The sequence below is a fragment of the Heptranchias perlo genome, chromosome 7 (genome assembly GCF_035084215.1).
Source record: "Heptranchias perlo isolate sHepPer1 chromosome 7, sHepPer1.hap1, whole genome shotgun sequence".
In the NCBI taxonomy this organism is placed as follows: domain Eukaryota; kingdom Metazoa; phylum Chordata; class Chondrichthyes; order Hexanchiformes; family Hexanchidae; genus Heptranchias; species Heptranchias perlo.
In genome coordinates this window covers 4,870,166-4,888,129 of record NC_090331.1, presented here as the reverse complement: position 1 = coordinate 4,888,129, position 17,964 = coordinate 4,870,166, and the positions used below count along the sequence as shown (strand labels likewise).

At 46.8% G+C, this 17,964-nt stretch overlaps 1 protein-coding gene across 3 annotated transcripts in view; it reads right to left on the bottom strand.

The window, feature by feature from the left end:
- abcb6a (ATP binding cassette subfamily B member 6 (LAN blood group) a) overlaps positions 1 to 17,964 on the bottom strand; it is a 183,288-nt gene that overhangs the window by 104,632 nt on the left and 60,692 nt on the right. For all 3 annotated transcript variants that reach the window (XM_067986965.1, XM_067986966.1, XM_067986967.1), the window contains exons 10-13: positions 15,750 to 15,875; positions 13,548 to 13,624; positions 5,119 to 5,182; positions 3,158 to 3,243 (exon numbers count right to left, since the gene is read on the bottom strand). In XM_067986965.1, coding sequence (XP_067843066.1) covers positions 3,158 to 3,243; positions 5,119 to 5,182; positions 13,548 to 13,624; positions 15,750 to 15,875 — 353 coding nt within the window. The remainder of the gene's footprint in view (positions 1 to 3,157; positions 3,244 to 5,118; positions 5,183 to 13,547; positions 13,625 to 15,749; positions 15,876 to 17,964) is intronic.

Here is a 17,964-nt window from a genome sequence, read left to right as displayed (position 1 = left end):
TGCAAATTTTTCCCCTTCAAGTATTTATCCATTTCCCTTTTGAAAGTTGCTTTTGAATCTGCTTCCACCACCCTTTTTTTTATTCGTTCATGGGATGTGGGTGTCGCTGGCAAGGTCAGCATTTATTGCCCATCCCTAATTGCCCTGGAGAAGGTGGTGGTGAGCCGTCTTCTTGAACCGCTGCAGTCCGTGTGGTGAAGGTTCTCCCACAATGCTGTTAGGAAGGGAGTTCCAGGATTTTGACCCAGCGACGAAGAAGGAACGGCGATATATTTCCAAGTCGGGATGGTGTGTGACTTGGAGGGGAATGTGCAGGTGGTTTTTGTTTCCATGTGCTGCTGCCCTTGTCCTTCTAGGTGGTAAAGGTCATGGGTTTGGGAGGTGCTGTCGAAGAAGTCTTGGCGAGCTGCTGCAGTGCATCCTGTGGATGGTACACACTGCAGCCACTGTGCGCCGGTGGTGGAGGGAGTGAATTTTTAGGATGGTGGATGGGGTGCCAGTCAAGCGGGCTGCTTTGTCCTGGATGGTGTCAAGCTTTTTGAGCGTTGTTGGAGCTGCACTCATCCAGGCAAGTGGAAAGTATTCCATCACACTCCTGACTTGTGCCTTGTAGATGGTGGAAAGGCTTTGGGGAGTCAGGAGGTGAGTCACTCACTGCAGAATATCCAGCCTCTGACCTGCTCTTGTAGCCATAGTATTTATATGGCTGATCCAGTTAAGTTTCTGGTCAATCGTGACCCCCAGGATGTTGATGGTGGGGGATTCGGCGATGGTAATGCCGTTGAATGTCATGGGGAGGTGGTCAGATTCTCTCATGTTGGAGATAATCATTGCCTGGCAGGAATGTTACTTGCCACTTATCAGCCCAAGCCTGGATGTTGACCAGGTCTTGCTGCATGCAGGCACGGACTGCTTCATTATCTGAGGGGTTGCGAATGGAACTGAACACTGTGCAATCATCAGCGAACATCCCCATTTCTGACCTTATGATGGAGGGAAGGTCATTGATGAAGCAGCTGAAGATGGTTGGGCCTAGGACACTGCCCTGAGGAACTCCTGCAGCAATGTCCTGGGGCTGAGATGATTGGCCTCAGGAAGTGCATTCCAGATCATATCAACTCGCTGCATAAATTTTTTTTCCTCATGTTGGCTCTGGTTCTTTTGCCAATTACCGTAAATCTGTGCCCTCTGGTTGCCGACCCTTCTGCCACTGGAAACAGTTTCTCCTTATTTACTTTATCAAAACCCTTCAGGATTTTTGAACACTGCTATGAAATCTCCTCTTAACCTTTTCTGCTCTAAGGAGAACAACCCCAGCTTTTCCAGTCTCTCCATGTATTTATAGCAAATGATATAAATCTGAGTTAAGAGTCCTGGTTCCGTTTCGTTTGGAGGGCTGAATAGCCAGACGCTAACAGCAGCCAAGGTATATAATTACTTACACAAACACACGCGCTCATTTTTGTTTTAATTTGGCCAGTGAATGAGTTGAGTGGCTCTAGAAAAAAAACAAATCGGGTCCACATTTACATCTGGAGCCGACACAATTTAATTTGATGCGGTTGGCTACAGTTTTAAAGCGACACATAGGAAAGCGAGTGGGCGGAAACACAAGCATTATAGGGGTTTTTTCCCTTTGCTACACGAGGTGTTAAATTTTACTGCAGCATATTCCACGGGCGCCAGTGGCCCACCTATACCCTGTCCACGTGGCCATTCTTCACATGTGATCCTAGATAAGGCTATTTGGTCATGGAGGGACTCGTAGTCAAACCCGATCCTGGCCTCAGCAGACACTTTCCACAGTAGAGGTGACTGGATAATGGTCAGGAGTGAGAACCCTGGCTTCTTTTTCCCTTTATTAGTCTAGGGCCGCTGAATCAATTTGAAGCACCCCGATTACTACCTGGAGCTGATAACACCTAGCTCAGGACAGACCAGGAACTGAAAGTGGGATTCTCTAATAATATGGCTCATTTTAAAGCATTAAATAACTAAAAGGGTGAAAAATCACATTGCATACAAGGATTTAAACTACTCAAAATTGGGAATAGACTGGATGTTGGGCAGTTCCCCTTTCCCCAGAGAGTAGTGAGCCTCTGGAATGTGTTGCTGGCCGGTGTGGTGGGTGCTGACGCTCTGTTGGACCGGTTCCTGACTGCGGCAGAGATCACATCATATAGAAGGGAAGTGGTTTAACAGTTAACGTACGCACACTCAAAATGATCTCCTGGACTGGTTTTGATCGCCTGGGGTGGCTGGAGAGGAATTTTCCAGTGTTTTCTTTCCCCCTTATTGGCCCTGGGTTTCTTTCTTTGCTTCTCCCAGGCGATTACATGGCTGCAGGGGAGGGGGGAAGTGTCTAATCATAGAATGGTTACAGCACGGATGGGTGCCATTCAACCCGTCGAGACCGTACCAGCTCTCTGTAAGAGCAATCCAGCTAGTCCCACTCCCCGGCCCTTTCCCCATAGCCGTGTCAATTTTTACCCTTCAAGAACTTATCCAGTTCCCTTTTGAAGGCCATGATTAAATCTGCCTCAACCACCCCCTCGGGCAGTGCATTCCAGATCACAACCACTTGCTGCGTAAAAAAGTTTTTCCTCATGTCACCTTTGGTTCTTTTGCCAATCACCTCAAATCTATGCGCTCTGGTTCTTGACCCTTCTGCCAATGGGAACAGTTTCTCTTTATCTACTCTGTCTAGAACCTTCATGATTTTGAACACCTCGATCAAACCTTCTCTCAACCTTCTCTGCTCTAAGCAGAACAACCCCAGCTTCTCCAGTCTGTGCACGTAACTGAAAACCTCATCCCTGGAATCATTCTAGTAAATCTCTTCTGCACCCTCTATAAGGCCTTCACATCCTTCCTAAAGTGCAGTGCCCAGAACTGGACACAATATTCCAGTTGTGGCCGAACCAGTGTTTTATTAAGGTTCATTATAACTTCCATACTTTTGTACTCTATGCCTCTATTTATAAAGTCAGGATCCTGTATGTTTTTGTAACCGCTTTCTCAATCTGATAAAAGGGAACAGAAAAACGGCACACGGCAAAGAAGATTAATTTTGCAGTGCCAGCCGAGACACTGTTGTTCATGCCCTAGTCCAGTACTTACTGCTCCATGCCTTCATTCAGACAGCTGATTTACGTACCCATTGACATAACTGAAATAAACTTCGTCAAACTCCACCTTTCCGACTCTGAAGACTAGATTCGCTGCATTGATATCATCAGTAATCTGTAAGATATAGAATGATAATTTTCAGTAGTTTTTCTTTCTTTTAAAAAGTTATTTGCCCTCTCTGTGCAATGCAGTACTCCCCAGCTGAGGCTTCTGTCAATACTGCTCTCGATCTGGCCACAAGAGCATGCATCTGAGTTACCCCGGGGTGAACAGCCCAATTTTCCTTCCCTAGTTGTGGGGTGGAACCTGAACTCGAGGGGTAATTTTCCGACTTCTTCCTCCCATCGGCAAGCTTCCTCACCAGGAATGCACGGTGGGAATTCAGGAAATGAATTGTCTGGCCCAAATTTCCATTGTGAGTTGTCGGGAGGGACGGCTCCCCGCCTGGACTACCAAGTTGGAAAATTACCCCTTTTGGTTCCTTTCCCAAAGACCTAATGGCATTTTGCATGGGTTCTGGGAGCAAAAAGCCAGAAAAACTGAAGGATGCAAAGGGTGGGGGGCAGGCCATGCTAACACACACCATGACTCCTGGAAAAATCCCAATGGATTTTTGGTGCCCAACCGCAGCAGCCAAACACACTCCTGTGATCAAATTTAATAAAAGGCTGGGGCTCTTTTCTCTAGAAAAGAGCAGGCTGATTGGTGACCTGATAGAGGTCTATAAAATTATGAAGGGGTTCGATAGAGAAGATGTTTCCACTTGTGGGGGAGTCTAAAACTAGGGGCCATAAATATAAGATAGTCACTAATAAATCCAATAAAGAATTCAGGAGAAACTTCTTTACTTAGAATGGTTAGAATGTGGAACTCGCTACCACAAGGAGTGGTTGAGGCGAATAGTATAGATGCATTTAAAGGGAAGCTAGATAAGTACATAAGGGAGAAAGGAATAGAAGGATATGTCGATAAGACAAGATGAAGTAAATAGAGTGGGAGGAGACGCGTGTGGAGCATAAACACCTGCACAGACCTGTTGGGCCAAATGGCCTGTTTCTGTGCTGTAAATTCTATGTAATTCTATGAATTATTTTGAGCTTTGACTATGTGCTGCAGACTTGGTCAAAATTTGCAACAAAAAGTCTTTTTAAATTATCTGTATTTCAACGACAAGACTTGAAGGATAATAGTTCTGTGCTAGAGAATTGGCTCCAAACAATCACGTTTTAAAATCTAAGTTAAAGAAAAAAGGTTGATGCCAACCGCTGATACTTAACGAATCACTGCAAGCCAAGCAGCCAGCGATAATACCAATTCAAACTGTAGGCCTGCTGGAGTATCATGGTCAGACAGCACACTGGAGCTCCAACATGCAGCAATTTGGAGAAACTGCACACCGACGGCTGGCTGGATAGCTTGGACTGAGTGTCAGAACTTTACATCTCCTCCAAAAATCCACACTATGCTTCTTGGTTGGATGACCCTAGAGATCGTCCATGCCATTCTGAGGTAAGTGTTGTGTGTGACATCCCTTCCTATTAGTATCCAAAATCACTGGCAACTCAACAACAACAACTTGAATTTATACAGCGCCTTTAACATAGTAAAACCTCCCAGGGCGCTTCACAGGAGCGATTGTCAAACAAAATTTGACACCGAGCCACATAAGGGGATATTAGGACAGGTGACAAAAAGCTTGATCAAAGATGTAGGTTTTAAGGAGTGACTTAAAGGAGGAGAGAGAGGCGGAGAGGATTAGGGAGGGAATTCCAGAGCTTTGGGCCTAGACAGCTGAAGGCGTGGCCGCCAATGGTGGGGCGAAGGAAGTGGGGGATGAAGAAGAGGCCAAAATTGGAGGATTGCAGAGGAACTCCCCCGAATGATAGTCTTCCTGGAGCCTCACTGGTTCATTAGCTGTTACACTCCTGTTTTCACATAAACCAGAGTTAAAACTAGACTGTTAGTTTAAAAAAAAGGCAAGCTACCAACCTCCTGATCCTCCCTGAAGAGCTCAAACATATTCTCCATGTCTATAAATGAACTCTGGATCATCCTGTAGGGCAGAAGGAGAAAGATTAGACATTTGTATTTAATTAAAGAAAAAATCTAAAGGACCCAGGTGAATGCAGTCACCGAAAGTATTTGCTGCCAAGATATTCGTCCTTCTGTGAGCGTTTTGGGCCAGTTCTCTGCGGTGACTCTGATATACTTGTCTCTCGTGTACTGTCAAGGGTCTCCCGCACAATAAGACCACTCTATTCATGTTCTAGACAGAAGGTCATTCTAACTAATGGAACTAGAAGCACATTGCACGTTTCTGGTCGGCACAGTGACCAGCTGAACCACACTGAAGAGGAAGGTCCCGGGTTGACCCCTAAGAGAGAACTTGCATTTCTATAGCGCCTTTCATGACCACAGGACATCCCAAAGCGCTTTACAGCCAATGAAGTACTTTTTTGAAGTGTGGTCACTGTTGTAATGTAGGAAATGCGGCAGCCAATTTGCACACAGCAAGATCCCACAAACAGCAATAAGATGTTTGTTGAGGGATAAATATTGGCGAGGACACTGGGGAGAACTCCCCAGCTCTTCTTTGAAATAGTGCTGTGGGATCTTTTCCATTCACCTGAGGGCAAACGAGGTCTCGGTTTAATGTCTCATCCAAAAGACGGCATCTCCAACAGTGCAGCACTCCCTCAGTACTGGCACTGAAGTGTCAGCCTACATTTTGTGCTCAAGTCTCTGGAGTGGGACTTGAACCCACAACCTTCTGACTTAGGGGTATGAGTGCTATTCACTGAGCCACAGCTAACACCTAGGGGTCAATTTTAGGATGGCCGAGTGGGTGCGTTGGGGCTCGTAAAATTGGGGAATCCTGGAGCGGGTCCAGAGCCCGGCTCCAACTCGCCCACTTCCGGGTTCCCCAGTGACTGGTTTGGGTGCGTGTGCAGGTCCCGCATGTGGGACTCCCACCGGCAATTAAAGCCGGCGGGATGACAATTTAAATACTTACTTAACTAGTTGAGGTACTTGACAGACCTCATTGACAGGAGATTTTGGCAGGGGTGCAATTTTCATGGATCCTCAGCATGTTTCCCGTGCTGTGGGAAACACTCCCTGTTGAAGCAGACGTGTTTCAGTCAGCAGCCAGTGGGAGATGCAAAGGATTTTTTGACAGTTGGGGGGAATATCTCATTTATTGCAGCAGGACACTCTGTCACTTCAGACAAAGTTTTGGCTGCAACACCTTTGTCTTTCCACTCAAAATTATTAATTTATACCCTAAACTCTGCTGTGCAAACACATTTACCTGCAGCCATAGCTGCATTCATCACTTCATCCGAGGACGAGCAACATCACCAGCCTTGCCGAGCACGCCGTCCACCTCCGCCACATGGAGCTCCACAACACAGTGCTACGCCACAGGCACTTGCACAAAATAGTCATGCAACTACACATGCACACACTGTAAGTTGACACAATGGGTGGCATCAAGTGTGGGTGTTCATGGAGAACCTCATGAAAGGGACTTATTGCACAAGCAAGTCAAGAATGGCCAAGACGTGGCAGTAGTGGTGACAATATAATATTTAACGTGAGTTAAACCAAACTCAAATATAAATAAAAAACATGACAAATCGTCAAACACCCTTGTGCATCCCCTTTGTGCTCACGGAACCTTTGCCTTACGCTTCCTGCTACTCATAGACGGAGAATGATTGGCACCCCATCCACCACCCTAAACATTCACTCCCTCCACCACCGGCGCACAGTGGCTGCAGTGTGTACCATCCACAGGATGCACTGCAGCAACTCGCCAAGGCTTCTTCGACAGCACCTCCCAAACCCGCAACCTCTACCACCTAGAAGGACAAGGGCAGCAGGCACATGGGAACACCACCACCTGCACGTTCCCCTACAAGTCACACACCATCCCGACTTGGAAATATATCGCCGTTCCTTCGTTGCTGGGTCAAAATCCTGGAACTCCCTTCCTAACAGCACTGTGGGAGAACCTTCACCTCACAGACTGCAGCGGTTCAAGGCGGCGGCTCACCAGCACCTTCTCAAGGGCAATTAGGGATGGGCAATAAATGCCGGCCTCGCCAGCGACACCCACATCCCATGAACGAATAATTTTTAAAAATGTGACACATTCCCTGTGGCTGCAGCAGAGGTAGTGACAGGTTGGGTGAGGGTGACCGTGAAAGAGATGCAGACGGTGAGTATGAGACAGAGCCATGAGGATTGGGTTGAGTGGTATGGTGGGATGAGTACTGGGGAGGTGAGTAAGTGCAGGTAAGTTGAGGATGAGATTTGAGTGGGTGTGAGGAGTGATGTGATATAGTGTTGGCAGTGCAGGAATTGTGGGGTGGGGGCGGTGATGTGGAAGACGGTGTGTAGGAGAATGAGTAAGTGTACTCACTTTGGCTGACCTAGTTAGGTCATTGAAGCGCTTCCTGCACTGTATCCAGGTGCAGGATATGTTGCTGGTACTGCTGACCTCCTCTGCCACCTCGAGCCAGGCCTTCTTGTTGGCAGAGGTGTGCCACTTCCTCCCGTCTGCCGGGTAGAAGATCTCTCTCCTCCTCCTCCTCCTCCTCACCCCATTCAGTAAGACCTGGAATGAGGAGTCATTAAACCTGGGAGCAGCCTTTCCCCTGGGCTGCTCGATGCTGTATTTTTGGCTGTTTGCTGCAGGAGCAGCATTGGAGAACTGCCCCTTTAAATAGGGCTCCTCCGGCTGACAGCCTGTGATGCGGGTGTGCAGTCCACCCGCTGCGCAGGTTTCCAACAGGAAACCCAGAAGCCAAGGTAAGCGGCTTCAATTTACTCGCGATCGCGTGAGTAACGCACCGATTTTACTGTGCAGGTTACCCACACGCCCAGTTGACCCCCCCGCTGCCAACCCGCCTCCCTGGTAATATCGGGGCCCTAGTGCGTGTTGAGTTACTTGGCGCACGATTTTAACATTGAAAAACGGTGGGTTGGGGGCATTCAAAATCGCAATTATTTCCGACCCGCCCGTTTCCGGTTTTCGCTGGGGTGGGATGAGGGGCGGGCGACCAACTCACTCCCAGGAGGCAGTTTGGTCACTTAAACCTTTCAAGGAGGCTGCAGCCCCCATTTTTGCAGATTTTGCAATTTCAACCCCTGGGGGCTAGGATTCCCGGGCCTTCTACTTCATGCCTCGTGAGAGGAGGCAAGAAGGCCCGAAACTGCAGGTGCCTCCCCGAGGCCCAACAAGCCTCCCCACAATGATTGCGGAACACCCCCACCACCAAACGATCGTGGACCCACCACCGATCTCCGACCCCCCTCCCCAATCGATCCCAGACACCCGCGAAGACCCCTAGTCCTGCCCACCGGTGCCCCATGCCCTCCACCATCCATACAATCAAAGACTTACCTGAACACGTCCTCTTCCTGGCTGCTCTCCTGTTTGACTGAGACCAGCCTGTCAATCAGGCCAGTCTGTCGGACGGCAAAGTGACAAAAAAAAATAAAAAGACATCCTTACGACAAAATCGTTAGGACGTCCGGGAAACTGGGAAGTGGTAATGGTTCCGGCACAGACACGATGGGCTGAATGGCCTCCTACTGTGCCATAACTTTCTATGATAATGATGCTCCAACTGGCCTCAACGATCTATGTGGTGTCACTTGATGGATCCAGTACCTGCATGTGAGGACGGGTTTTAGGCTCGGCCACGGTCAAACAGCCTAATGGCCACTTGGGTGAGGTATTGTAGGGTTACCAGGGCCTGTGAATCCATAAGGCATCGAGGGTCCCAGTTGAATCTGGGAGGTTCCAGTCAGTCTTGTAAGGGACAGAACCAAAAGGATTGAGCCGGCGGCAGGGACTCCCTACACTGGGAATTGCCACTTCCCCGGCTCTTAGAGACCTGGTGTATTACTGGAACCTGGGAGCCGGAAAGAGAAGGGATAAAATGCCCCCCAGATAACCGCAAGTGGGCCCCATTGGGCGGAGGGACTTTCGTGCAAGAGGAGCAGCCTGGACCTCCTAGATAAGGTATTTTTCTTGCTGTTGTTCCCCCTTACATAGAGGGTCAAATGGCAGATGCTTGGGGGGTACTGGGCCCCCCCCCCCCGCAATGGGCGGCAGATTTTGCGCCAGTATTGGATCAGGCACGCGCCAGCTCTACACAAATAGGATGCCCTCCCGCTGATCCCTCAAAGCCTTGCCTGTTGATTGTCGGTGCCTTGCTTTTCACTGCCTGTGCTCTCTTCCAATCACACATTGAGGACCAAGAGGTGAAGGGCAAGGGTTAGTGACATGTATACAAACCATCCACAACAGCACACCATCCCCCACACTAAATCTTGATCATGTGCAAAATAAAATGAGAGCAGAATAAAAATGTTCTTTATGTTTCTTTAGTAGCTTCGCCTCCTTCCTGTACATAGTAATTGTGTGGTGGTTTACTGAGGTTTAATGTTGTTACATTGCTGTGGGGGACACCGCAACTTGGCCACAGCGATCTCAGATTTTCACTTAAGTTGCTGAGGCAACATGTTGTGGTTTGAACACATGAATGAACACAGAAGCACTTCCTAGCAGACGTGGGTTTAAAAGGAACTAAACTCATCATGTGCTATCTTGGCTCAGCTTCAGGAGATTGTGGGTTTGAGCCCCATATCAGGCGCTTGAGCACATAATCTAGGCTGACACTACCTTGAGTCACACTGTTAGAAAGGCCGCCCTTCATGAGACGATAAAACTGCCTGCCCCTTCCCACGGTTCAGCAGGATGCTGAAGATCCCAAGGTACTATTTCAAGAAGAGCAGAGAGTCCTGCTGGTGTCCTGGCCAACATTCCTCTCTCAATCAAACAGATGACAATATAACCACTGACACCGCACTTCAAAGATAGTCACCGTATGTGAAGTACTTTGCGATGTTTAAGATGTGATAAGGCGCGATGTCAGTGCAGGTGTCTTCTTTTGAAGTTTGGTGAAAAATCGGACCAAGCTTTGTTACTGAGAAGAATGAGACAGGCACAAGATAAACTAAAATCATAAATGGCATTAAAAATATCAATTCCCATTTCTTCCAGTGATGTAGGGAATTAAAAAATCCCAAAAATCAAAGGTGAGAAACTTTCAAAATGACTCATGATCCAATAGTGTCGGTGGGTTCCCTCTCCTCCCCTCCAGATGGCATTGCTGGGGTGCAGTAGTTTTTCATCCACCTCTCCTAGAACATAGGAAATAGGAGCAGGAGTATGCCAAATGGCCTCTCAATCCTGCTCCACCATTCAATCAGATCATGGCTGAACTTCGGCCTCAACTCCACTTTCCTGCCCGATCCCCATATCCCTTGAGTCCCCGAGAGTCCAAAAATCTATTAATCTCAATCTTGAATATACTCAACGACTCAGCATCCACAGCCCTCTGGAGTAGAGAATTCCAAAGATTCACAACCCTCTGAGTGAAGACTTCTTCCTCATTTCAGTCTTAAATGGCTGACCCCTTATCCTGAGACTACGCCCCCTAGTTCTAGACACTCCAGCCAGGGGAAACAACCTCTCAGCATCTACCCTGTCAAGCCCCCTCAGAACGTTTCAATGAGATCACCTCTCATTCTTCTAAAATCCAGAGAATATAGGCCCATTCTTCTCAATCTCTCCTCATAGGACAATCCTCTCATCCCAGGAATCAATCAAGTGAACCTTTGTTGCACTGCCTCCAAAGCAAGTATATCCTTCCTTAGATAAGGAGACCAAAACTGTACATCGTACTCCAGGTGTGGTCTCACCAAAGCCCTGTACAATTGTAGTAAGACTTCCTTACTCTTGTACTCCAACCCCCTTGCAATAAAGGCCAACATGCCATTTGCCTTCCTAATTGCTTGCATGCTAACTTCGTGTTTTTCTTGTACGAGGACACCCAAATCTCTCTGAACACCAACATTTAATAGTTTCACACCATTTAAAAATATTTTGTTTTTCTATTCTTCCTACCAAAGTGAATAATCTCACATTTCCTCACATTATATTTCATCTGCCACCTCTTGCCCACTCACTTAACCTGTCTACATCCCTTTGCAGACTCTTTGTGTCCCCCTCACAGCTTACTTTCCCACCTAGCTTTGTATCGCGAGCAAACTTGGATACATTACACTCGGTCCCTTCATCTAAGTCATTAATATAGTTTGTAAATAGCTGGGGCTCAAACACCTATCCTTGCAGCACCCCACTAGTTACAGCCCGCCAACCTGAGAATGACCCGTTTATTCCAACTTTCTGTTTTCTGTCCTCAATCCATGCGAATATATTACCCCCAACCCCATGAGCCCTTAACTTGCGTAACAACCTTTTATGTGGCACCTTATCGAATGCCTTTTGAAAATCCAAATATACTACATCTACTGGTTCCCCTTATCTACCCTGCTAGTTACATCCGCAAAAAACAAATAAGTTTGTCAAACCACAATTTCCCCTTCATAAAACCATGCTGACTCTGCCTAATCATATTATGATTTTCTAAGTGCCCTGTTTCCACTTCCTTAATAATGGATTCCAGCATTTTCCTGATGACTGATATTACGCTAACTGGCCTGTATAGTTCCCCGTTTTCTCTCTCCCTCTTTTCTTGAATAGCGGGGTTACATTTGCTACCTTCCAATCCGCTGGGACCGTTCTAGAATCTAGGGAATTTTGGAAGGTCACAATCAATGCATCCACTATCTCTGCAGCCACCTCTTTTAGAACCCTCGGATGTACGTCATCAGGGCCAGGGGATTTATCGGCTTTTAGTCCCATTAGTTTCTCAGTACTTTTTCTCTACTGATATTAATTACTTTAAGTTCCTCACTATTTCTGGTATGCTTTTTGAGTCTTCTACTGTGAAGATAGATACAAAATACTTGTTTAACATCTCTGCCATTTCCTGATTCCCCATTATAATTTCTCCTGTCTCAGCCTCTAAGAGACCAACGTTTACTTATGCTATTCTCTTCCTTTTTACATACTTGTAGAATCTCTTACAATCTGTTTTTATATTTCTTGTTAGTTTACTTTCATATTCTATTTTCTCCCTTTTTGTCAATTTTTTGGTCATCTTTTGCTGGTTTCTAAAACTCTCCAAATCCTCAGGCTTATTACTCTTCTTCGCTACATTATAGGCCTCTTCTTTTAATCTAATACTATCCTCAACTTCTTTAGTTAGCCATTGATGAATCACTTTTCCCGTGGAGTTTTTATTTTTCAACAGAATGTATATTTGTTGAGAATTATGAAATATTTCTTTAAACGTTTGCCATTGTTTATCTACCGTCATATCCTTTAATCTAATTTCCCAATCTATCTTAGCCAACTCGCCCCTCATACCTATGTAATTGGCTTTATTTAAGTTTAAGACTCTAGTTTCTGACTTAAGTACGTCACTCTCAAACGCAATGTGAAATTCTATCATATTATGATCACTCTTCCTCAGGGATCCTTTACTGTGAGATTACTAAGTAACCCTGTCTCATTACACAAAACAATATCTAAAATAGCCTGTTCCCTGGTCGGTTCCATGACGTGTTGTTCTAGGAAACTGTCTCGAATGCATTCCACGAACTCGTCCTCCAGACTACTTTTGCCAATATGATCTGTCCAGTCTATATGAAGATTCAAGTTCCCCACAGTCCTGAAAGCACTGACTCTCCCTGGGGTACAGTTGGTTTATCACCTTCCTCTCCTGAATGCACTGACTCTCCCTGGGGTACAGTTGGTTTTCAGCCCTCCTCTCCTGAAGGCAATGTGAGGTTATTCACTTTGGTAGGAAGAATAGAAAAATCTTTTAGAATATTTTTTAAATGGTGAGAAACTATTAAATGTTGGTGTTCAGTGAGACTTGGGTGTCCTGAAACAAGAAATACAAAAAGTTAACATGCAGGTACAGCAGGCAATTAGGAAGGCAAATGGTATGTTGGCCTTTATTGCAAGGGGGTTGGAGTATAAAAGTAAGGAAGTCGTACTACAATTGTACAGGGCTTTAGTGAGACCTCACCTGAAGTACTGTATACAGTTCTGGTCTCCTTATCTAAGGAAGGATATACTTGTCTTAGAGGCGGTGCAGCGAAGGTTCACTAGATTGATTCCTGGGATGAGAGGGTTGTCCGATGAGGTGAGGTTGAGTAGAATGGGCCTAAACTCTCTGGAGTTTAGAAGAATGACAGGTGATCTCATTGAAACATATAAGATTCTGAGGGGCCTTGACAGGGTAGATGCTGAGAGGTTGTTTCCCTTGGCCGGACAAGGGGGTTACAGTGAAGGAACACACGGCAGTAAAAGAGGGTTGCAGTGAGGGAACACACGACAGTAAGAAAGGATTACTCCATAGGAAGCAGAGGGCTGTCGGAGAGGGTTAGAATGAAGGAAGCACACGGCAATATCAGAGGCCACTAACCTGTAATAGGTGCCAAACCAGTTGAGGGGAGTGTAAAGCTGAATAATGTAAGTCCCAAACAGGACAAAGTCACCAACCTATGAAAAAAAATGAGGACAGGCATTCAATTACAACACTCAAAGTTCAGAGATTTTCAATAACGTGATCCACAGGGGGTCCACTGGACCGGGCGAAAGTTGCAGTATACTAATTGTAAAATATATGGGACAAGGTGCAAAGCACACAACCAACGGATCAGATCAAAGCGCTGCAGACCTGCCACATCCAGTCGTGAATGGTGGTGGACAATTAAACAACTAACGGGAGGAGGAGGCTCTGCAAACATCCCCATCCTCAATGATGGCGGAGTCCAGCACGTGAGTGCAAAAGACAAGGCTGAGACATTTGCAACCATCTTCAGCCGGAAGTACAGAGTGGATGATCCATCTCGGCCTCCTCCCAATATCCCCACCATCACAGAAGCCAGTCTTCAGCCAATTCGATTCACTCCACATGATATCAAGAAACGGCTGAGTGCACTGGATACAGCAAAGGCTATGGGCCCCGACAACATCCCAGCTGTAGTGCTGAAGACTTGTGCTCCAGAACTAGCTGCGCCTCTAGCCAAGCTGTTCCAGTACAGCTACAACACTGGCACCTAACTGACAATGTGGAAAATTGCCCAGGTATGTCCTGTCCACAAAAAGCAGGACAAATCCAATCCGGCCAATTACCGCCCCATCAGTCTACTCTCAATCATCAGCAAAGTGATGGAAGGTGTCGTCGACAGTGCTATCAAGCTGCAATCACTCACCAATAACTTGCTCACCGATGCTCAGTTTGGGATCCGCCAGGACCACTCGGCTCCAGACCTCATTACAGCCTTGGTCCAAACATGGACAAAAGAGCTGAATTGCAGAGGTGAGGTGAGAGTGACTGCCCTTGACATCAAGGCAGCATTTGATCAAGTGTGGCACCAAGGAGCCCTAATAAAATTGAAGTCAATGGGAATCAGGGGGAAAACTCTCCAGTGGCTGGAGTCATACCTAGCACAAAGGAAGATGGTAGTGGTTGTTGGAGGCCAATCATCTCAGTCCCAGGACATTGCTGCAGGAGTTCCTCAGGGCAGTGTCCTGGGCCCAACCATCTTCAGCTGCTTCATCAATGACCTTTCCTCAATCATAAAGTCAGAAATGGGGATGTTCGCTGATGATTGCACAGTGTTCATTCCATTCACAACCCCTCAGATAATGAAGCAGTCCGTGCCCGCATGCAGCAAGACCTGGATAAATCCAGGCTTGGGCTCATAAGTGGCAAGTAACATTCGCGCCAGACAAGTGCCAGGCAATGACTATCTCCAACAAGAGAGAGTCTAACCACCTCCCCTTGACATTCAACGGCATTACAATCGCCGAATCCCCCATCAACATCCTGGGCGTCACCAATGACCAGAAACTTAACTGGACCAACCATATAAATACTGTGGCTACAACAGCAGGTCTGAAGCTGGGTATTCTGCAGCGAGTGACTCACCTCCTGACTCCCCAAAGCCTTTCCACCATCTACAAGGCACAAGTCAGGAGTGTGATGGAATACTCTTCACTTGCCTGGATGAGTGCAGCTCCAACAACACTCAAGAAGCTCGACACCATCATGGACAAAGCAGCCCGCTTGACTGGCACCCCATACACCACCCTAAATATTCACTCCCTTCACCACCGGCGCATTCTGGCTGCAGTGTGTACCATCCACAGGATGCACTGCAGCAACTCGCCAAGGCTTCTTCGACAGCACCTCCCAAACCCGCGACCTCTACCACCTAGAAGGACAAGAGCAGCAGGCACTTGGGAATAACACCACCTGCATGTTCCCCTCCAAGTCACACACCATCCCGACTTGGAAATATATCGCCGTTCCTTCACCGTCGCTGGGTCAAAATCCTGAACTCCCTTCCTAACAGCACTGTGGGAGAACCTTCACCACACGGACTGCAGCGGTTCAAGGCAGCGGCTCACCACCACCTTCTCAAGGGCAATTAGGGATGGGCAATAAACGCTGGCCTCACCAGCGACCCCACATGCCATGAACGAGTAAAAAAAAAAGCACACAAATGGGGTGTAAAATGCACAGGATGGGACTACAATACACAGAAGAAGCCTCTACTGGAAATGAAAACTTCTATCTGATTTTGAGCACTGGCTCTGAGTTCGAGGAGCCACTTACCTGAAACTTTTTCTCTGTGACAAAGTAGGCACAGAGCAGTGATCCTGTGAGGAGCCCCAGGCCAATGATCACGTTCTGTGCTTGGTTTAGAAGTGCTAGACTGGCGCTCGTTTTCCATTCTGCCATCTAAACAGAAATAATAGAGGTGTGAGCAGCAGATCCAGCTCGAGGATCCAGTGTGAATGAGCCAAAGATATCAATCCACCTAACGCTCAAATTCACAACAGTCTGGCACTTGATGAGTTTTTCTTACATCCTTGCCTGTCAAAAGCTGCTTTTACACTGGTCTGCATTAGTGTTGGATCCCATCGTGCAGATCGAGACGCCCAAACTCATTTCACATTGATACCTTATGGAGGAGACTGCATACCATCAGTTAGGGTAGGATTTGATCCCGGATCCTAGGGGTGAATAGAATTATGGAGCCAATCAAAGTAAATATGCCAGTCTGCTAAGGCTTGCAGTTGGGAAGAGCCAACCGTAGTAAATCAGGCAAGGTTTACTTTGGTGGAGCCAGGAGCAACATAGACCCGCCTGTCGGGAGCCGGCGGCAGCGCAGACCCGCCTGTCGGGAGCCGGCGGCACGGATGTGGAGATATATCAATTGGAGGAGGGCCAATTTCAATGGGATGAGAACAGATCTGGCTCGGGTAAACTGGAATCGAAGATTGGCAGGCAAAACTGTAATTGAACAGTGGGCGGCCTTTAAGGAGGAGATGGTTTGGGTACAGTCTAGGCACATTCTCACGAGACAGAAAGATAGGGCAACTGAAGCCAGAGCTTCCTGGATGACAAAAGAGATAGAGAGTAAGATGAAATGGAAAAAAAGGGCGTATGACAGATGTCAGGTTGATAACAAAAGTGAGAACCAGGCAGAATATATAAAGTTCAGAGGGGAAATGAAAAAGGAAATAAGAGGGGCATAGAGTATGAGAATAGACTGGTGACCAACATAAAAGGAACTCCAAAAGTCTTCTACAGGCATGTAAACAGTAAACGGGTAGTAAGAGGAGGGGTGGGGCTGATTAGGGACCATAAAGGAGATCTACTCATGGAGGCAGAAGGGGTGGGCGAGGTACCAAATGAGTACTTTGCATCTGTCTTTACCAGGGAAGAAGATACTGCCACAGTCTCTATAAAGGAAGATTTAGTTGAGTCTGAATGACCGCCGAAGTTACAGTGGGAGATCAGGAGAATCCCCATGAAAACATGACTTTTTTCCCTGGAGAGTTGGAGGTTTAGGAGTGATCTTATAGAAGCCTATAAAATAATGAGGGGCATAGATAAGGTAGATAGTCAAAATCTTTTCCCAAAGGTAGGGGAGTCTATAACGAGGGGGCATAGATTCAAGGTGAGAGGGGAGAGATACAAAAGGGTCCAGAGGGGCAATTTTTTCACTCAAAGGGTGGTGAGTGTCTGGAACGAGCTGCCAGAGGCAGTAGTAGAGGCAGGTACAATTTTGTCTTTTAAAAAGCATTTGGACAGTTACATGGGTAAGATGGGTATAGAGGGATATGGGCCAAGTGCAGGCAACTGGGACTAGCTTAGTGGTATAAACTGGGCGACATGGACATGTTGGGCCGAAGGGCCTGTTTCCATGTTGTAAACTTCTATGATTCTATACTGGATGGGCTAAAAATGTATAAAGAGGAACTAGAAAGGCTAGCTGTAGTTAAAGTAGATAAGTCACCCGGTCCCAATGTGATGCATCCTAGGTTGCTAAGAGAAGGGTGGAAATTGCAGAGGTACTGGCCATAATCTTTCAAAGATATGGGGATGGTGCTAGAGTACTGGAGAATTTCAAATGTTACACCCTTCTTCAAAAAAAGGGTGTAAGGATAAACCCAGCAACTATAGGCCAGTCAGTTTAACCTCAATGGTGGGGAAACTTTTAGAAACGATAATCCAGGACAGAATTAACAGTCACTAGGACAAGTGTGCATTGATTAGGGAATGCCAGCATGGATTTATTAAAGGCAAATCGTGTTTAACTAATTTGATAGAGATTTTTGATGAGGTAACAGAGAGGGTCGATGAGGGCAATGCAGTTGATGTGGTGTATATGGACTTCCAAAAGGCTTTTAATAAAGTGTCACATGATGGGCTTACCATCAAAATTGCGGCCCATGGGATAAAGGGGGCAGTAGCAACATGAATACAGAACTGGCTAAGTGACAGGAAACGGAGAGTAGTGGTGAACGATTGTTTTTCGGAC